Raw genomic sequence first — 23,190 nt, forward strand, 5'->3', positions numbered from 1 at the left:
AATGATATCAGAAATGGAGGCATATATTTTGAGGTAAAAGACAAATCATTTAAAAAGTCATCGAATTGCTAGAGAAGTATTGAAATCAGTGAATCTCCCTAAATGAAGACTATATTGATGAATAAAATCGAATTTTGCCTAAAAATTGTTGTTAGATTATCTAAGCCTGAGTGATGTGCTATAAATTTAGATCCTATCATGCAAGAATCAATCTAAATGAAAACAGACAGTTTCTTTTTATCTATAAACAGTTCTAATGAAAATATCATTTGATTTCTAATCTTATTTAAACTGACAAATGATATTTATTGTTATAATCTACCATAATGACTGATATCTTCATGTTATGCATAAATTTGATAAAGTAAGTAGTAATGTTATCTATTTAATGTGTTAATGTTTCAATACATGTTATACTATTTATAATTGTTTTCTTACTTTTGTGTACAATCAATGCTGAAAAGCAATGAAAAGATTAAAATGGTAGAAAAACTCATTTGTTCATTGAATTCTATTTCAGACTTGTTCCCTACCGAGACTATTCCGTCTTTTCCGAGGTCTTGGACTACGACACTTAATAATAGTGAATGATCGGAATGAGGTAAGTTTAATTACTTTTTATTTCAATACAACACAGAGAGGTATTCACCTTCATCATGCATCAGTCTTGATTTACAAACTGATTTTAATGGCAATTAAGGAAAATTGTAGTCCTACTTACTTTTTTATGGAAATTATTCCAGACAGGTATGAAGCCACTTAATTATTGCAAACACAGGAGATGCCTATTGATCTTAGCCTTGAAAAGACTAAAGGTATAGGGAGAAGGAAATAGTCAGCAGGAAGGGAATTCCACAACCTTGCAGTTCTTGGAAAGAAGCTACTGAAATAAGAAGGTGTATTACAATGAGGTATCTAAACAGTGAATTGATGGAGACCGTTAGACCAATGACTCAAACGAATTGGAAGGAAGATCAGACAATTCTGAAGAACACATTATATAAGTATTTATAGAAAAGATTGAGTCTGCAAATAAATAAATAAAATATACCTCCTTCATGGGCTGATTGTAGATTTGTAGAAACATTTACTTTATAAATATCTGTTCAAGATATTTTATGACTTTTTTATATTTAATTAAGATGACATTATCAACCAAAAGAGGCCCTTAAAAGGAGTGTGAATCAGACTTTTCCATAAAGAAATAAATGAAAATCTTAGAACCAGTTCTGTTTAATATGTTTTTCACTGGTATAATTAGACAAGCAATACAGCAACTGGAAGGTATGTATATATATATATATATATATATATATATATATGTGTATTATGTTGGTGCACAAATAATGTCGTTTTTGATGTTCAACTTCAAAAGATTATGACTCCTTTCATAATAAACGTTATTAATCAAAATAAGAACCATTAGAATCGACACATTTTCGCCAATGAGAAACAAGTTTATTTATCCCATTAGCATAGAAATCTGGAGTTCTGGAAGCGATGAAGTCATTGAAGGCCGATTTGGCATCATCTCAGCTTTTGAAGCATTTTTTGCGCAGGAAGTCGAGATGCTTGAAAAAGTGATAATCTGTAGGTGAGAGATGCAGTGAATATGGCGAATGAGGCAGAGTCTCGTAAACCAATTCGTTCAGCTTCTGCAGGGTCAGCTGTGTAACATGCGGGCGAGCTTTGTCATGGAGGAGAATTGGTCCCTTCATATTGACCAATCTCGAACACATATGTTGGAGTTTCTGGTGCATTTTGTCCATTTGCTGGCAGTACTCCTCCGTAATCGTTTCACCCAGATTCAAGAAGCTGTGATTGATGTGACTGCAGACCACTAAACAGTCACCATAAACTTTTTGTGGTGCAATTTCGGCTTCAGGAAGTGTTGAGGAGCTTCTCCGGAATCCAACCATTGTGCCAAATGTTGCTGGTTGTTGTATAGGATCTACTTCTCATCACACGTCACAATCTGCTCAAGAAATGGGTCGTTTTTGTTGCACAGAAGGAGCGTAGGAGACACTTCAAAACGACGATTTTTTTGATCATCGTTCAATTCATGTGACACCTATTTATCTGACTTATTTGACTTCCCTATTTGCTTTAAATGGTGAACGACTGTTGAGTGGTTAAACTCGAGTTCAACAGCAACTTCTTGTGTGGTTTTGTGCAATGAAAAAAATCCAGAAGAAAATAAACAAAAATTATAAAAATGAAAAAGTAAGTTTTTGAATTTCAACTAAGGTTTGCACTATATATGCTCTGCCCCTATTAAATAGATACATTGAGCTTAACTCGAAATTAACGGTGATTGGGCTTTTAACATAACAATCTAGACCCGTTAAACGAAAATGGTATACAGTGAAATTGATATTTCAAAAATAAACATTAAAAAAATATATATACATGCATTACAACTATAATTATTCCATGTTTAATATACATAGACTGAACTCCAATAAGCTTTATTCACAAATGAATGTGCCTGGATGAACCACAATCCAAATGACCTCACTGATATTACAACTGAAGTGCTTTGCCAATACACATCACATTCTAATGTGTTATAACAAAAATAGCATGAATGAACTTTAAGGTTGAGCATTGTAACAGATCAAAGGTAATTAGAGAACCATTTCATAAGCCAACCTTGCAACATTTACAGACTACTAATTTTCTGTTTACCTACATTTCTGAAAATTTAACCGTTGCCTATTTAGTTAATCTATGGTTTACTAAACAGATGCGTTTCCTTGGAGATTAAGGAACTATACTCTTCCAGATACAAATTAAATTCTGATATCAAATTTTTTAATAAATCATAGGTTTTACAAAAAGAATCCTCCTTCTAAATGAAGCAGATTTTAAGAAACTAAAAGTTAAGAATGAAAATAATATATAATGTTGTGCCAAGAAAAAGAAAATAAATGAATTTTACTCAAAATCCTTTATTTTACAATAATGGCTCTGTGCCATTTGTAAGCATGTTTAAATGCAGTCGTTTACACAGTTTGCAGTGATCTACTTTCCCAACTAACTCATTAATATTTTTAGATTTCTTTGTGGCTAATTTGCTGCTTGAAGTCTACTGTTTTGTTTCTTTGTTAACAGTCTACATTTATGGTACTGTTTATTTTGTCTTTCATGTACTGATTTCTGATAGATTTTCTTTTCTTTTCATATTTGATACTAGTGAGGGGAGGGGCACCCGGCTTTGTCTGGGTGTAAAATACGCTTAAATATATTTTAATCTGTCCAGATTTCGTATATTATTATAGAGTCATGATTTCAAAAGTAAAAAAAAAAGTATTTAGGTGCCATCAGCTAGAATCGAAACCGAAACTGTCGCATTCAAAGCTGTACCAACATGACACACATATAAACTGATTAAAAATTAAAAATAAACTAAGATGAATGTACAAAATGTATAACGATTTTTTCAATTTTGACCTATTTTTGATCTCTTAAAAACAATTTTAACCAGCCAAAGCCTCATAAAAGAATGGCCTGTAAAAAATCCAGTCATTTGAGGCCCCCAGTAATACTCTGCAACTTTTAGTTTCGGAGGAGATAGTTTGAAAATATGGAGACAGACAGACATATAGCCGTTTATATATTAGATTATGCTTGAACGATTTTTGTGGTCTGTTAGATTAGTTTAATCATATATATATATTATTCCTTATTGGAATTTTTTATTTTTGAGATGAGCATTGTATGTTAATTTTTATTTTATTTCGGACTATTAGTCTCATCTTATCTTTTTATTGGTGCACAACGTTTCGGCCAACTTCCTCTGGCCTTCGTCAGGTGGTAACCGCGACGGATAGGAACTTCGAATCTCCTAACTGCATTCTCAGCCATCACTGCCATCCGTAGTTGTCGTCTCACCACATTTTTTTGATTGGTATATATATATATTATTCCTTATTGGAATTTTTTATTTTTGAGATGAGCATTGTTTTTTTTTTTTGACCAATTACCTCTGGCACGCTTTGGGTGGGATTGAAACCGCTATCTTCAGACAATGTTCATCTGGAACCGTAGAGATTCAACGTCTCTATCAACTGCGCCACGGGCCCCGAAGGGCGATCAAGGTTGGATTCTTTGATCTTATAAATCCACATTTATTTATTATCTGATCTTCCATAGTCGGGTCCGTATTGATTGGTATATATATATATTATTCCTTATTGGAATTTTTTATTTTTGAGATGAGCATTGTATGTTAATTTTTAACTATGGAAGATCAGATAATAAATAAATGTGGATTTATAAGATCAAAGAATCCAACCTTGATCGCCCTTCGGGGCCCGTGGCGCAGTTGATAGAGACGTTGAATCTCTACGGTTCCAGATGAACATTGTCTGAAGATAGCGGTTTCAATCCCACCCAAAGCGTGCCAGAGGTAATTGGTCAAAAAATGTGGTGAGACGACAACAACTACGGATGGCAGTGATGGCTGAGAATGCAGTTAGGAGATTCGAAGTTCCTATCCATCGCGGTTACCACCTGACGAAGGCCAGAGGAAGTTGGCCGAAACGTTGTGCACCAATAAAAAGATAAGATGAGACTAATAGTCCGAAATAAAATAAAAATAGTTTAATCATGTTTATGTGTTTATGCTTGTTAAAAATATTCAAATGTATTTGCTACAGTTTCATTCATTGTTTTTTTTTGTCCTATTTTTCTATATTTTCTCAGATTTTTTGTGGCTTCAGTTAAAAAATAGTTTTTTACTGTTGTTTCATTAAAAGTATATTTGCTATCTATGTTTTGATTACATATTTACTGTTTAGAGTATATTTTTCTCCAGTTTCTTTTTAATTTTTGTTTCACCTTTAAATCAAAATGACACACCAATCAATAAATTTATTGCATAATCTCGTGATCCTTAAAGGCTCCCATATTTAGTATGCAATAATTTATTATAGCAGAACGTATAACATTTTAGGGACTTTAATTTTTATATGAACAAAGTATTACAACTTTTTTTAGTTATCAATCTGATAGCTATTATCCTTGTGCTCTGAAATTGTTTACATATAGTGTATCAATTTATTTTAATCCACAAAATATTTAATGTCTCCTCAAAGGTGAACATAATTTATTATGAATTCGATGGTTAGTTTCAGCTGATGCATATTTTGGTTTAAGAATTAAAATAATTTTCTTTGTAATTCTTTAAAAACCACAAAAATACAAATATCTTATTCAAGAAAAGGGTGGACTTGAGAGAAAGATGGGTAAATAAAAACCTGACCAAAGATAGGCTATTAGGAAGTCAATTTCTAAAAGCTGTCCAACACATGTCAACATATAAAACAGTTGTTAAACCGATGATTATGCAAAAAGTAGAAATTGACAATACTTCCTGTGTTGTTTTTCAATTGAACTTCATAATGTGTTTTATTACAATTTTTTTTATTCATTTGTTATATAGTTGTTATTTTTTAAATAATAGAATGTTAACTATTGTTAATTTTGTCATTTGGTTAAATCACACTAATATCATATTTGCCTAATCACCAATTCTCTAAATAATGCTGAAATTTATTAAATAAATCTTGTATAAAGGCAGTAATTGGTGAACTTGAAACAATAAGTGGCCTCCCTCTTGATTATTGTGAAATTAATCTAATCTTATGTAATTCAGCAGGAGAGAAAAAACTTTGGTTGATTCAAAAATGGAAAAGTAGTTTGCTTGAACTCCGGTGAAAATCAATTGCTCTTCTTGAAAGCACTTTGCAATTGTTAACATAAAATGAAAGTGACTTTCCTTGTTACATCCACCAGACTGGAGTTACTTTTTTGGTTGAGTATGTTTGTTTGTGTACCGCCCAGAATCCATGTCACTTGAACAAAATTGATCAAACTATTGATAATAGTCTAACTTTAATTTTAAAATCAAGGTCATGGAAAAGTGAAAGTCACACTTTTGGTTATAATTTCGGTTTTGTTCATCATAGAGATTCACTATGTGGCCTATATTGTAGTCAATGAAGTCCAGTATCTTATATAATCTCAACCTTGAAAAGTTCAGACAAAGGTGAAATTTGTTATGGGATTGGAACTTTAAAATTTCTTTAAAATTTTATATGTTGACGTGATACTCTTTGATAACAGTAGCCACCATGCAAAATTTCAGCCTAATCAAATAAATAGTTGTTGATTTATCAGCATTTCCATGGCAAAACAACTTACTACAATATAGAAAAATATGGCCCAAATAAAACTTTGTCTCATCTTTACGTTATCAATCTCAGGATTGATTTATGTTCATGTTGATTCAATAGAAATAACTTTCATTTCTTTCTTTTTCCCTTTTCAGGTAACAGGAATGGTTTCACGGAAAGATTTAGCAAAATTCCGAGCTGAGGCAAAACGTGGAATTGTCCAAATTGAGACTCTGGAAATTTCTGACTTATAAAGTCATCCGGTGCATTGTTCGAGTCAAAGAAAATACCTCACATGTTTGATTCCATCTGAATTTTCTATTTTCATGATCGTCCACTTCCTTATCCTTCTACTCCTCCTACTCCTAGATAAGATCCACCTTTTTTCAGATATGCAGAGAATTTTCAACTTACAGAACTTTATTTTATTTAAGCGGGTTCGTTTTTGCACATTTTTCTTATATAAATAAACAAAAAATACAAAAAAGAAAAGGACATAATATTAATTAATGGAGGGAAAGAATAACTTGGCCTTGTAGGGAGGGGGATTTTTTGAATGAATGAAAAACATTAATAATGTCAGCAGCATTAAACGAATAAATTTCAATTTAAACACAATAACTGATGTACATAAAATCTGGGAAAGAAAAATTGTTGATAGTTTGATTATATTCCTACTTATAAAATGCTAATAAAATTATGATTAACCTTTGACATTATTATTGTTGTTATTAACAAAAACAAAACAACATTTTTTATTGAATTTAATTAATCTAAAAGTAAATTTTTAAGTTTTTATTGTTTTGTTAATACCTGCATAAAAATTGTTGACATTTTGGAAATAACTGATTTTTTTCTTACCATATGTGAATTTGCAATCCATATTTATCAAAGATGATAGAAGAAAAACGGTTGTAATATGTCACCACATCTAATATCACTTGTAGATAATACACCATCAAAAAAAAAAAAAAAAAAAAGAATAACAAAGTCTATTCATACAAAATTTTATTCAACAACTTAAAAAAAAATTTAAGTAACAGACTATAGTCGAGGACAATCTGAAAACTCCCTTTTCATTAGTTGCTACACTAATGTGTAGAAGAGGGTGCTGCTTCATTTTCGGGATTACTCCACTTACCCTTGATCCTATCCTTATTATACTAAGTGTTTAGCAAAGGGGCATTAAGTACCATTTTTTAAGTCTTCGGTATGACTTGACCGAAGACGGAACTCCAGTCTCCCAACTCATTAGCGAACATTCTTACCTTATGCCAAATGGGATGGTCAGTTTAAGACGATGAAAAAAAAAAAATAACTGTTCATAAAAAATAACAGTTCAAAGAGTCAACGGAACATTCTAAAAGCAAGTTGTTTAGCATGTAAGAAAAAATTGAGTACATATGTTTAAAAAAGGGAAAGAATTGCCCTTTTTTCAACTATCAATCTATTCATCTCATAAGGACTTGAGTGTTTTTGATATGATAAATGTTGACTCATTATTAAAAACAAATATTAACAGTTGATGTGATTCTCAGACGGATTAAGAAACTAATGATGAATGCTGGCACTCATATTGAATTCTAAATAAACTGAAACACTTGCTCAGAAAAGAAAACATTTGTACAGTTTCTAATGTTCTGATAATGAATGTGAGAACTAGAGAATGAGCTTGCGAAGTATCAACAACTGGCTGAAATCTTAGGAAAAAGGACGTTAAATGAATAGACGAAGAAGAAGAAGAAGAAGAAAAGACACACATTGCATGGAAAGAAAGATATGATGGTTGTGTTATCTGAGTTTTAAAGATAGGCTTATATATATATATATATATATATATATACATATAGTAAAAGTCATATTCCTGTCTGTTCAAAATTTGATTAATATGTACAAAATATACACTGTTTCACAAATTATTTTACATACTGAAATGATTTATATATATTCAAAGTTCAAAGCAAATCTACATTTAAGAAGTAACCTTGATTCCATACATAAATTTAATCTATTTTAATCATTAGCTCCATGCTGTTAATTATTTGTTGTAATAAAATTGTTTTAATTGTTCTATTTAGAAATATTATTTAAAGTTGATTTATTTAATTTATTTTTAATTTAATTTATATTTAATTTAATTTGTTTTTATTATAATTACCTGACACCAATTGCTTTTAAAAATGGAAGTAAGTTTATTTATTTAAGCTTTGGGAGTTATTTCTCCTTGATGTTATAAAGATTATTTCCCATTTAATTTTCATAGATAACGATGGATGTTTTATGCTTCAATAAATCAAACACGTCATCCACTTTCAGGAAAATCGTAACAAGTTAGGATATTCAGTGTCTCTTCAACAATACATGACTAACTGCTCCACCCACCAATATATTTCAACCTAGCAATGCCCGGTATATACAGCTAGTATATATATATATATATATATATATATATATATATATATATATATATATATATATATATATATACAGGGTGTCCGTAAAGTTACTATACAGTCTTACAAGTTACTATACAGACACCCTGTAATATATTAACAGTACAGTAAGATATTGATTAAATAAACCTGCAAAAAAATAAATATTAACTATTAATACAAATATAATACAATAAAACAATAAGACTGTATAGTAACTTTACAGACACCCTGTATATATATATATATATATATATATATATATATATATATATATATATATATAAATCTACTATTATATAAAAGTCACTTTGTGTGTGTGAGTCCCTTCCTTATAGGTTCTGAAACGGCTGAGCCTATCATTTGTAAATTTAGACCAAAGGTAATTTATGTCCCTGGCAGTGTTCTTAGGTACGTTTTGTATAGAAATTCGTTTGATAAGTATTGAAAATCGAAAAAATCCGGTCTTAAAATAGCTTTTCTTTCTTACAGATGAAAAAAGAATTTTTACAGGGTAATATTTTAGGTTGCACCAGCAAGGGAGATAATAAAATTTCAACAATTAACTTGTTCTTAGAAAAAACATATTAGCTGACATCTTGAAGTATAACTCAGTAGTACAACATTCAACTACAGATTGAATGATCCTGTGTTCAAGCCCGGGTGTACCTCACAATTTTATTTTATTTTTTTCTTATTAATAACTCAATTTACGATAAAAGAAGAGATACCATTTAAAATCACCGCAAATCATTTCTATGTTTGCATATTTTAAAACTAAACATTATCAGAAGTGAGTTTCCAGGGCATTCATCATCAAGCTGACTTGATATTGTAAACAAACACAGATAGAATTTAATAACCACTGTATCATTATTATTTATTTTATGTTTTTATAATTTTTTTTTGTGAATTAGTCCACTGGGCAAATTATTCCTTGTAATATATAATAATCATTAGAGAATTGACTCTATAATTGTTATGAAAAGGGAGAGACCCCAGTAAGTAAGAAAGCAAAACTAGATAAGTTTAAAAATGATATTAGGAAAAGGCTACAATCGAACCCAGTAGACAAGTGTTAAAAGATTATAGGGTACTCCTGCAGTATTTTACCCACCGATTTCACGATCTTAGCCGAGCGTTGATCGACATCCGTCGGAAAACGCCGGAACATGGCGAGCGGTACGATACTCTATCAGCCAATCAGGGCGCTTCAAACGAACGCGCAGCAGACGAATAATTTTCTTTGAAATTACACACATAGCGTTTCATTTCAGTTATTTTATTGTTTCAAAGTAAAAATACACAGCCTTTCATTTAAGCTATTTAATTTAGCGATAAAAAAAAAACAAAAAACCGGGAGCTGTTGGAAACATATTTATGCGAATTTATGTGGAGACAAAAATTTGGACACAACCCTTTTGTCTCCATAATAAATCAAATCGCGGAAGGCTACCCGGTTGGGGAAGGAGCTTCTTCTTTCCACATCCTCTGAAAACCCTTTGCTCCCTACTTTGCCTCTACAGTCAGTAGAAAATCTTCCAGTTGGAACTAAAGATAAACAGTAATTGTTGTGTCCCCCCGCCCCCTACAAACATTACTGAAAAAAAAAAAAAAATTGTTACTGTTTAATAACGTTTTGTTAAAAACAAACAAACAAAAAGCATTGAAGTGTTTATTACTGTTGCTTACCCCGCCCCCCCCCAAAAAAAAACTATCGGAAAACAAAAAAAAAATATTCAACAAAATAAATTTATTTTACTTTAAAAAAACTTACGGTAAGTGTTTGTGATTTATTTTATCCAAATTTTTCTGTATTAATTTTATCCATTTTGTTGTGTGTGTGTGTAATATCTTTTCCTTGTAATGTTGTTGCTATTCACATACTTTTAGCGTTCTTGCACCGTCGGCGTAGCTCCGAATTCTCGGCTTTCGTCGGCGTTAACGCCGAAAGCGTTCGTCAACGCTCGGCTAAGATCGTGAAATCGGTGGGTAAAATACTGCAGGAGTACCGATTATAGATATTGAAATCCTAGGCATGCAGAACATTGGCATTGTTCTCGCAAATAACTAAATATTATTTATGACAGAGATAGAGCGATTGTCCATTCTTTAAGAAATAACTGGATATTAAAAATGCCAGTTAAAAGAATGAACAATAACAAAGTTGAAAATGTTATTTAAGAAATAGGTTAAATGATACAATTTAATTTATGGATTTCTTTTGTTTATGAGAGGTGTTAGATACATGTACAAAGGTCACGGGTAAATTAAAATGTGATAAAGTCACATTGGTTGACCACACTTCTGACATCATAAAGAAAGGAGATTCTCAATATATTGAGACAGAGTTCAAAGTTGGAGACAATAAGACAATCACAATCATAGTGATAGAGTCAGTTAGAGACAAGAGTCAGACAGCGATTTAGTGGAGCTGATGCTCTTAGAGGTGAAGGGGGCAGGAGACCATACAAGCTTAGTCATACAAGCTTGAATTCCTGAGTCATCAATCGGCCAGCTGATGAATAAAGAACACCATCTATATTTTGTAACTGTTTGTCTTTGTGCCGTCATTATTGAAAGGTAAATGTGTTTTGTCCATCATCATCTTAAATGAACATTGTATAACCCTTCCAAGTATTATGTGTCTTCCCCACCATCATCAATAATGTATCTCCCCAGTTGCATCATATCTCCCAGTCCATATTAATAATATAAAGTCCCCAAGAATCGTCACAGTTGTCGTCGTGATGTAAACAGATATAAATGCCATTGTTCGGAGTTCCCTGTTATATGTTGTCACCAATATAAACCCCGACCTGCATAAATTAAAATATCATGTTTAAGCATATTGTAAGACCGGGCAACGCCAGGCATCCAGCTAGTATATATATATATGAATTCGTATTACTGCCTAATTGTTTGTTTGTTCACAATTTAATTAATATATACAAAAGATCCGTTACCTTACTATTTCATTTATTTCTATATGTAGTATGATTCTTGCAAAATATATGATTAAGAGGTAACTTCATTTCCTATTACATTAAGGAAAATAGCTTTTCTTAAATAGCTGTAGGTTAGTTACTATTTCTAGCAGGAGAATTGTTTTAAGTATTCTATTTAAGATTGTTATTTAAAGTTGATTTATATTGTTAATATATTTAATTGAATTTATTTGGAATTATTATTACCGACATCAATATTTTTGGAAACGGGTCTCGAGTTATTTCCCCTGGAAAATTTTGAAACATATAAAAAAACCTTAACCAAATAAAATAATTTGGTAATCTCAATAAATTTCTAGTGTGAAAAAATAATTCCATGTAGACATAAATTTTTTTTGCATTTTTTCAAATATTGAAACAAAGAAAAAAAAAACACTTACGAGGAAAATTTAAAAACTGAAAGGATTTCATTTGTTTGTTTTTATTATTCTTGAAACTTCTATACAGAATCTTTGACCATTCCAGGAATTGAAACTTAAGCCACACATTTAGAAACAAAAATACCAAAAAAAAAAAAAAAACATATCGAAAATTTCCTTTATTGACAAAAAAAAAAAAAGCCAGTGAAAAAGTATCTTTACAAAAAAAAAAAAAGTCAGTGAAAGAAATTCCATTTTGTTCTTAAACTTTTAGCAAGTCATACACGCGTTAATGTTTATAAACCTTATTTTTTCAGGGTCATAATGTCATAAGTTGTTGTGGTACAGTTCACAAAATCGTTTGCAAATTACCTTTTCCCTTCTTTTGCATTTCAGGTTTGAGCCTGCCAATGTGGATAATATTTTTTTCTTTGTGGTCGCACGGGAACTTGCTGTTATTTTTATTGAAACAAAAGTTGTTTGGATCCATTTATTTTTTATTTTATTTTTTTTGGGGGGCGGGGAGTTTTTTTTCCAGCCCACAGGCAACAAAAAGTGCTCAATATCTGGAGAATAGCTTCTTCTCTTTGTATCCTTTCTGCTGAAATATCTGGTGGAGAGGGTATCACATACTTTTTTTTTGGTGGGGGGACGATTATATTTACATGTTTTTATCCATTCTTTTATATTGGAAATTGTTGTGGGGGTATCGACATTGCCCACAATGAAAATGATCAATATCCATAGTATAGTAGGTATGTTCCCAACTGAACTTCATGTCGACCTGGGCAACTATGCATGTAAAAAAGCTTGGACAAACATTTTTTTAAGGAATCTATCTTTCTTTTTTTTTTACATTCTCATCCCAAACAAGACACAGTGCTACTTTGATGTAGGGAGCTACTATCAGGGACAGTAGTTGCAGGGATACTATGTAGGGAGTTGAGCAGCAAAATGTCTGCTCACGTTACACTTGAACATCTGCATGACAGTACAGTTGGGGAAGCAGGAACCTGGAAGGGAATTCTAAAGTCTAGCAGTTCTGGGAACAAAACTATTAGAGTAGAAGGCCTTCTTACATCTAGGGATCTCTCCTGTGTAGGGGTGCTGTTAGTTGGGGGTATTTACATCGAAGGGGTACAAGGGCTTGTAGTTCCTCGGAGCATTCACAATTAAAATACTTCTAAAACAGGCAGAGGAATGTAATATTTAAGACAGAGGTTGAAGCTTAGATTACAGTTCAGGACCTATCAGGTTTGAGACTCTCTTTTGAACCCTGTCCATGAGTGAAAGACTAGTAGTAGATGAACCAGCCCAAATGTGACAACAATACTCCATACATATGTGAATGGTGGCCTTGTAAAGGTACAGGATACTTTCAGTCGTAAGTAACTTTCTAGCGCAGTAGAGAGAGCCCACCTTCTTCACAACAGCCTTGGCAATGGTCTCGATATATCTGTTTGAACTCATATTCCTAGTGAATGTTAAGCCGAGGAGTTTGAACAAAGTACTTTCAAGTAATGTACCTTTAGCTATAACTATTGGTGGTTGAAAAGGTTTCTTGTAATTATTAAAGGGAACAAGCTTAGTCTTAGCAGCCTTGAACGTTACCATCCATTTTTGACCCTATTCCACTGCAGACTGGAGGTTTTCCTCTAGGGTTTTCACCTTGCCTGGATATGTGTTCATACGTCTTCCCCTCGCGCCTATGATAGAGCGTAGTGTCATCAGCAAATATTCCCATCTCAGAGACTATTTTACCTGGGAGGTCATTTATAAATATCAGTAATAATAAAGGTCCAAGGATTGACCCCTGAGTTCACTCACATCCGATTAAAAATGAATATGATTAGTTTAAAAACAAAATTTGTAGTTTCTTCACATGAAACTCTTAAACTTGTTTACAAAATAATTATCACTAAGTTATCCTGCTGGATTTTAAAAGTTAAACCCAAATAATACATTTTAACTCATTTTTACTAATTATAAATCAATATACATTTGGAGTTGTTTACATTAAGTTTAAAAATGTACAAACAAACAATTACAAACTAAAATGGCTTTAATATCAGATAGTTACAACATGTTTATTAAAAAATTGAATATTTGTATTAGAAATAAATAAATAATATTTTATAAAAGACTTCGCTGGGGTACATTGTTAGCCTAATGGATGTCACCACTACAGAATTAGCTATACTGAATTCAAGTCCTCTCATACTAATTTCACACTGGGAGTGTAAAAAAGTTTTTTTGTGTGTGTTAAAACAGGCAAACAAATAAACAAACAAACAAACAAATTTACACAAAATTCCACTACTTTCTTCCAGTTGAATTTAGGAACAAATATTCATAAATCTTCTAACGTTATACTTTATGAGGGAGTAAGGGTCATGTTTAATCTCTGATGATGGAAATGAATCAAGAAGTCATGTTCACTTTAATTTGTGCAAAGTATTTATTATAAACCGAACTGGGAACAGGACTAAATAACATAAACCGAACTGGGAACAGGACTAAATAACCTACATTGTTAACTATTACTATAAAAATGCATGCATGCATGCACACACACACACACGCACATTTATATATATAAATATTACATACCACTTATATCCACTATGCGATATTCAGAATGTTCGCATTAATTACTATAGTTCTCCTTCCTCCCTCTCTCCACATTAACAATGTTTTACCTCTCCCTCTCTTACCCCACTATTCTGTTCCTAATGCAGTCACCACTAGACATCACATTTCTAATATGTTACCTAACACCTTCTCTCCTCTTCTGATGAGAAACATTAGGCATCGAAATACCTAGGTATAAAGAGCATATTTATCCTACACCCTCGATTGATGTAATCTCCCTATTGAATCAACGATAAAATTTATGTGCATTAGTATTGATACTTTTTATATTGTTGTTCTTTTATTCTTCATCTTCTATAAATATATACATACATATACATACATATACATACATATACATAATAAGGGCAACAGAAAAAAATTCGAGCATAGATATGATTAACATAGGAGTAAAAAAATGCAGAAATAGCAACACATTGTCCAAAATTATTTGAGGGAAATATTATTTTTAATATCAATTTGGAAATCTTAGAATTAGCTTATCCTACAATAGTAAAAGTTGTAAATTTTACTTAGATGAGAAATATCAATTCATAAATTTTCAAAATGCAGATGCAAAAAGAAATATTTGCTGTGTTATTAAGTACAGATTAAGTAAAAACAATTGCAGGATGGAAAATAACCTTTTTAATGATTATATGTAAAAAATAATAGCAATTATCTTTTAATGTACAGACTAGCCTGGGTACCCGGCGTTGCCAGGGTGTTTGGAGGTGTGTGTTGAGCAAAAAAAAAAAAAGTGGTAGTAGGCAGGTAGGCTTGAACTCGTGAATGTGGACAGAGGTGTTAAAAAAAAAAAAAAATGGTAGTACCGTGGAGAGGGAATCAAAATAACAGTAGGCAGGCAGGGTCGAACCTGTGACGTGAAGCCAGAAAAGAAAGTGAAAGAAAATCAGATGTCTTTGCTGATGTCTCCATGACGCGACCAGAAGTCAAAAAGGTTCAAATTAATCGAAGTCAATCCAACAGTGACAATGACTTGCTAAAATGTCGGCGAAAAACATGGACCCCTTCCTTGTATAAAATGGCCAAGTTTAGGGTGAAGGAATTAATGTTTTGGGCCAATTTTGCAATATTTGTCGTCCGAGATATCGAGTTTCAAAATGATATCAATCTGGTTAGGATTCGTCGCCTCTGTCGAAAGTTTTTGCAAGATATAAAAACATACATAAATACATACATACATACATACATTTAAACAGACAGCTGAGATTTATATTATATAGATAATTACCAATTAATATATTAAACAAAACTAACAAATAAAAATGGTAGAATAATAAAATGAAAAGTTTATACTACTGATAAAAACATTAAGATTAAAAAAATGTCAATGTAATTTAAAATATGAATTAAAAATAAGGAATAACCAAACTTTCATCTCCCTTACTCTTACTTCCTTGTTATCACAATAAATTATTTTTGATGAGTGGATAAAATCAAGAAACTGCAATAAACTGTTAACACTAGATGTACACACACACACACACACACACACACGCGCGTGTGTATATATATATATATATTTAAAAGAGTGTAGCCATCAACAATTGTGGGTTTTTTTTTTAAAGGTTTTCATCATATTTTTATTTTAAAATATTTTTATAACGCGTTTCGAGCTTAGGGTGTGCTCTCTTCAGATATTTTCGTAAAAAGTTTTTCTTTAAAATGGGAGTTTGTAGATATGCCTCCGCTAAAACACTCTTTGAAACTAACTTTGACCGGACACTGTGAACACTTAGAGTTGGAGACAGAATGTCTGAACACTGAACACACGCATCGCATCACTCTGAAAAACATATTTAATATCAGCGGAGGCATATCTACAAACTCCCATTTTAAACAAAAACTTTTTACGAAAATATCTGAAGAGAGCACACCCTAAGCTCGAAACGCGTTATAAAAATATTTTAAAATAAAAATATGATGAAAACCTTTAAAAAAAACCCACAATTGTTGATGGCTACACTCTTTTAAATATACATTTTTTCTCTCGTTGGAACTACACAACCATCACTTTAAATATATATATATATATATATATATATATATTAGTGTTGTGCCGATGAATCGGAATCGGAATCGGGAATCGGTTAAATCGGTAATTTTCGGGGAATCGGAATCGGAAAAATTTGTGTATAATTTCCGATTCCAAAATCGATTCTTTGAATATTTTTCAAAAGTTAATTTTCAATTGCTTGTACCGATTATAAATATTTATTTCTTTTAAACTATTAGTAAAACTAAACTCTATAGATCTACGTACTCGTTATAGAATGAAGTTCTCATAACAAAATCACGTAATTTCATTAAATAGTTTTTGTTTTACGCTCCCTTGACTAATTATCGCAGTTTTTTTAGGAAGATTCTGAATTTCCCAAATCGTTTTTACGGCATAAAATAAAAACTATTTGATGAAATTACGTGATTTTTTTATGAGAACTTCATTCCATAACGAGTACGTAGAATATATATATTTTTTTATTTTTCGTTTTTTAACATAATGTAAACTGCACAAGCACCCTTTTTTAATACGTGAAGACAGTTTAGAGCTTCATCCTAGATCTAAAAATAATTTGGTTTTTAGTGGGTTTACAAATATCATCCAAAAGTAGAATTTCAATGAGGGGGGACTTTTAAATGTAAATATAATTTCTTTTTCAATCTGAAAAATTTCTAAATGTTTTCTCTTTATCTATTTTATCCAGACTTTGATAAATTCATTGTGAGATATTCATGTATATTTTTAACTTTTCCGAACCCCAAGAAAAATGCGCCGGTGTCAGACAATGTGGCTCCAGGAAAATAAAATAAAACTCTATTAGTTTGAAATCTTTTCATATTAAACTCCTTGAGAAATTTGGCAAGTAGGTGTGAAAAAGTATTGTTGTTGAAACCAACGGCATCGAAGGTGTTAATTACCCCATAATACTTTCAACTCAACTTTTGAGTGAGATTGGCGGGCTTCAGCGAGGCCTCCGTGATATATATATATATATATATATATATATATATATATATATATATATATCACGGAGGCCTCGGCGTAGCAATCCTTAAGTATAAACATAAACAATACCGGCAGAATCAAAGAAAATCACACTGGAAGCATATTTCAAATTAAATCAAAGGCCAAGCCTTTTCACAATTTTGCCCATTCCTTGTTGGTCCCCCCCCCCGATTTATCGGAGAGGGACTATAGTTTTCAGTGGCGTTCGTCCGTCCGTTCGTCCGGATGATTCCCGGATAACCGTCCATTACTTTTTTCTGAAATTTTGCCACAAGTTGTACTCCAATACGTAGATGTGCACAACATCGAGTTTTTTTTTTAAGAAAACTCTCGTTGCTCCCCCAGGGGCTGAAAAGGGGTAAAAAATGCCCAAAATGGCAAAAATGACACTTTTGGCCCCATAACTTTTTCCCGTCCATTAGATTTTACTGAAACTTGTCCAAAATGTGAAGGCAATTGTTGCAAATGTAAATTCAGTATCGCTGACCCTGGCAAAACTCTGGTTTGCGCCCCCCGGGAACTTTTAGGGCTAAAAACCACCCCTTTTTTAGGCTCTTTTTTTCATATTTGTCTAAAATGTGATTATGTATCTCTATTTAGTGTTTTTTTATGGTGCTGAACTCAAATTTACATGTCTTAAGGCCTGAAACATAGCCGTTTGTCCATTTTTACAAGTAATCAGCTCCCCCATGGGGGCAAAAGAGGTAAAAAATACCTCAAAATGACTCTAAATAGACAAAATTGACATATTTTTCAGAATAACTTTTCATCCATTCATTAGATTTTTCTGAAACTTGGCAAAACCATGGGCATACCTGATATACACCTGATGGAAGTATCACTGACCCTGGGAAAAATCAGAGTCACAAGCCCTGGAGGTTTTAGGGCTAATATTGGGTGTGGAGCAAAAGTTGAACTTAGTCATTTTTCTGAAAACTTTTGAAAATTTTTTTTTCACTCAAAATTGTTTTTTTATCAGTTATGTATCACTTTTTTTATCACTTTATTCGATCCCCCCTCCTCACATAGAGGGGGGCCATGCATGCACGGCTTGTTATATTTGTCAATACCGATTGCCGAGTGAGGGAGCAGCAAACATACCGACAAAACCCAACACTTTTATATTCTACTTTTCATTTAATTAGCAATAATGTTTGATATTATTTTTCTGGGCAAAATATTTCTTTAATTTTAGACAATTCTTTCGCTACTTTGAAAATAAACTGCATTCTTCTAAAGGTTACCTAGCGAATTTTCGCAAAGTTTCAATTTTTGTTTTGTTTATTTTACGCATATAAAATAAGTTTAGATCTTTAGTTTTACTAATAGTTTAAAAGAAAGAAATATTTATAATCGGTACAAACAATTGAAAATGAACTTTTTAAAAATATTAAAAGAATCGATTTGGGAATCGGAAATTAGGCACAAATTTTTCCGATTCCAATACCGATTCCGATACCCCCAAAATTACCGATTTATCCGATTCCCGATTCCGATTAATCGACACAACACTAATATAAAACGATTAGGAATTTAAAATAGACGGTCAGTTTCACAAATAAATATAACGTAACATGAGCTGTAGTGTGTTACCAATTTTAAATTATGTGCGCTTATTGGGGATAGGGTGTCTACTTTTTAAGCGATTACAAATGGTTTTACAACGTTGCAAACCGAACTTAATTTAGTGGGAAACATTTTAGTTAATATCCATAAAGAATTAGGATGGCCAGAAATGATGATCATTTTACGTTAAATTTATATTCGAAACTGATCTTACACTCTAAATTCTAAATGATCGCTTTTCTTTCCGCCAATTAAAAAAATGTTCCAACACGTAATCTATAAAAGTAATATTTCATTTTGGAATAGGGATTTAGCTGCGAGAGAAAGCACAGAAAGCTCACGCAATCTCACGTTAAAAATGGTTTTCATAATAGTAATATTATTATTTAGAAATTCGTTCGTAACAATGAGATGTGGCTTTGCTAAGTGGCGTTGTTAAATATATTGTTCTTACATCGTTTTCTTATTTTGCCTACCAATCTTCGAATATTTTCCACTATTCATGTAAGTAGCATGTTATACAGTAAATACGAACTGGTACAATATAGCTTTGTTTTAAAATCAAAATACATGTTTTGTTGTGTTACAATTTTTAATCAATTACAAGGCAAACATTTGAGATAAAATATACGCGGACATTAACCAGGGGTTTATGTAATAATTTGAAAATTTACGAAAAAACAAACAAAAAAAAATCTCTAATTAAATATGTATAAATTTTACAAGAATCGGAATCGGAAGCGGGAATCGGATCGGAATCGGAAATTTTGAACGGAATCGGAATCGGAATCGGAATCGGGAAAAATTTTGGCATCGTCCCATCACTAATATATATATATGAAATAATACGTATTTGTTGATAATATATTTGCCGGAAGAAAAAAACAAATGCTGACTTCAGTAAACTTTTTTTATTATTTAAAAAAAAAAAAAACGGAAAAAAATGAATATATTATTATAAAGTCGTGATTTCCAAAGTATAAAAAACAGTATTTAGGTATTATCACTTAGAATCGAAACCGAAACTGTAACATTCAAAGCTGGTGACGTTACCACTGTACCAACGTGACATGCATATAGATTGATTAAAAATAAACTAAGATGAATGTACAAAATGTATAACAATTTTTTCTATTTGGACGGATTTTTGACCCCCTCCCCCAGCCTTAAACACAATTTTAATCGGCTAAAGACCCATAAAAGAACGACCTTCAAAAAATCCAATTATTTGAGGCCCCTAGTGCCACTCTGTAACTTTTAGTTTTGAAGAAGATAAAATTTGAAAATATGGAGACGGACAGAAAGACAGACAGGCATATAGCCGTTTATATATTAGATATATATACATTAGGTACATGCAAAATGAATGCCAATCCCCCCCTTTACTTAAAAATTCATTAAAAATCAAGAAATTAACCAATTTTAATGAAATTTTCAGTATTTATAAAATAATGATCACGCAATATAATGAACTCATTATTTTTATTTGAATCTTAGTGAAAATGTATTATTTTGTTAAAACGAAAAACATCTTTACTTAAGTTATGGTTTTCAGTAGTAAAAAAAAAAAAAATGGAATGAATTTATTTTTGCTTTTTTTATGAAAATAAAACATCGTAAATTGTAACAGTAAAAAAGGAAAAAAATTAATTTTTTCAGGAACATTACGAAAAAAGCTCCTAAAATCCGTTTTAATGAATTCAATATAACTTGAAGAAGAATTAATTTCTCGAACTATCGATGTTATTATTGAATAAGCATTATTTATTTAATATTTTCATGCAAAAAAATTAATGGCAAAAAATATTTCTACTTTTTTTTCGATAACATGTTTCACAAAATTTTTATATATATGATTCTAATATTTTCCTTGCTTGCATAAATGTGAAACTTTTGGCATAACATAATTTTTATATAATCTTGAAAAATAAAACTTTTTAATTTACAAGCAGGAACATAGAAAAATAATTAAATTAAAAAATGGTAAAATTTAGACAAACGTTCACAATAGGAATGTATGGATGCACATCTGGGAGAAAGAAAAGAAAAACAGCACCCCTACCTCCCTTTAACAACCTAACGTCATTTTTAGACAGCCTTTCAACTGTCTGAAATTTTGGGTATCCATATAATACATGTGATGAGGATTTTGTTTTCTTTCGATTGAATAAAGCCAAAATCTCTCGCTTTTGGGGTCTAATTAAGCTATTTTTTGTACAAACAAGGTGTTTATTTATTTATTTATTTTTTTAATTCAATATCTTAGAACTTGACTAATTATCTTTGAAATAGAACCAGAAAACTTATATTTATCTTTCAAAGGATTTTTACATTGAATTTATTTAACTTCAAAATTTAGATGAATTAGTTAGCTCGTCGTGAAAACATTTTTCATAACTTTTTTTTTCACGTGTACAAATATTTTTTTCCTTTTGTAAATTAACTTTAATCTTTCAAAGACAATCAAAAAGTAGTCGGAAACCCATTTTTGCCCGTACCTAATATATATCTCTATAATATAAAGCTGAATGTGTGTGTGTGTGTGGTCATGAATAGGCTCCTATATGATTGACTATTTTAAAAAACTGATTACATATAATGATAGAAGATGTATCGAGACACAGGAATGGGTATGTTTGATCTGGCAGAACGGTAGTTCATTAAAATTGTGGGGTATATATATATATATATATATATATATATATATATACATACAGTGTCTGTTTATTATAGAAACATTATTGGTTACACATTTGCATACATGTTCCAGTGGAATCCTAATTCACGGAGACCATTTCATTAGACCAACAAAAGAAAAAAAAAAAAAAAAAAAAAAAAAAAGGAGCGATATTGAAACTTTTTTTTTTAGAAACCATGTGCTTACCGCCGCCATCTTGGATTTTAGGTATGGGAACCCAGTCACGGCTAAATATTTATTTAAGCATTTTCATGAATTTTAATGTAACTAGACAGGCAAATACATTTTTTTTTAATAATTGAATTATATTATAATTACAAACACCATTCATGATGAGATATGTTATTTTTAGCTTTATAATTTTTTCCTTCATAATAATTAATCAATCAAGCTTAAAATTTTTCCTAATACTTGAGAGAAAAATAGAGGAAAACTGCTTTTTTCTATTTTTACATCAAACATAAATTTTTGGCATTATATTTCTCAGTTTTAATATAATTTTTAGTCAGTTTTTAATTTCATGATTAAAATTATTTTTCCTTTCTTATTTTCTAATTAATAATAACCAATGAGCCACACTTTTTTTCCATAAACATACATGCATACTGTATTTTCCCTAATTCTTTATTGCATAAATCAAGTTGACAAAAGCTTTCATTAGAATTTGATGGTCCTTAAAAGGCTGTTTTTGGTAACCCTCTGAAAGGATGTAACTTGTTAGAACGTCACAACAATCATCTATGGAACTCCATGTCTTTATAGTTAATTTTCAAAAAGGGAGATAACAACTTTTTGTACCCTATATTGAAAAAACCGTAATACACAGATACAATTATCACTTATAATTTTCACAGCCTGTCTTTTTATTTATTTTTTTATTTGGTATCGATTCTTTAAAGCATTCTTTATGTAAAGTTTATACATTAAAAGCATTCTTTATGTAAAGTTTATACATCAAAAGCATTCTTTATGGAAAGTTTATACATTCTAAAATAAAATTTTAAATTTATTTTTTAAAGATTTAAAAGTATGCCTATTTTAGCGTTTTTGTAAAAAAAAAATTTTTTTTATTCTCATCTGAAATATAATAATCACTGATGACATACTCAATGAACCTCACACTTCAAAACGCAAAATAAAAAAATTAAACACATTCAAATTTGTCATTTCAGTCTTCGATATCGAAGGCACCCTATGAAATTTTTTTGCTTTTTGTTTTTTCTACACTCGTTCACCCTCTTACCGCAAAATGAGTGTGTATTTAGTGGATCGCTTGGACTTTAAGG

At 31.1% G+C, this 23,190-nt stretch overlaps 2 protein-coding genes across 4 annotated transcripts in view; one reads left to right on the forward strand and one right to left on the reverse strand.

The window, feature by feature from the left end:
• The window catches only part of LOC145296251 (H(+)/Cl(-) exchange transporter 7-like), a 594,517-nt gene extending 587,626 nt beyond the window's left edge, over nt 1–6,891 (forward strand). For all 3 annotated transcript variants that reach the window (XM_080142486.1, XM_080142534.1, XM_080142525.1), the window contains exons 22-23: nt 521–601; nt 6,335–6,891. In XM_080142486.1, the coding sequence (XP_079998612.1) occupies nt 521–601; nt 6,335–6,433 (180 nt within the window). In that variant the 3' untranslated portion in view covers nt 6,434–6,891. The remainder of the gene's footprint in view (nt 1–520; nt 602–6,334) is intronic.
• The window catches only part of LOC145296667 (uncharacterized), a 109,905-nt gene that overhangs the window by 53,900 nt on the left and 32,815 nt on the right, over nt 1–23,190 (reverse strand). The window lies entirely within an intron of this gene.

The sequence above is a fragment of the Euprymna scolopes genome, chromosome 1 (assembly GCF_053919585.1).
Source record: "Euprymna scolopes isolate OS-2025 chromosome 1, ASM5391958v1, whole genome shotgun sequence".
NCBI lineage: Eukaryota > Metazoa > Mollusca > Cephalopoda > Sepiida > Sepiolidae > Euprymna > Euprymna scolopes.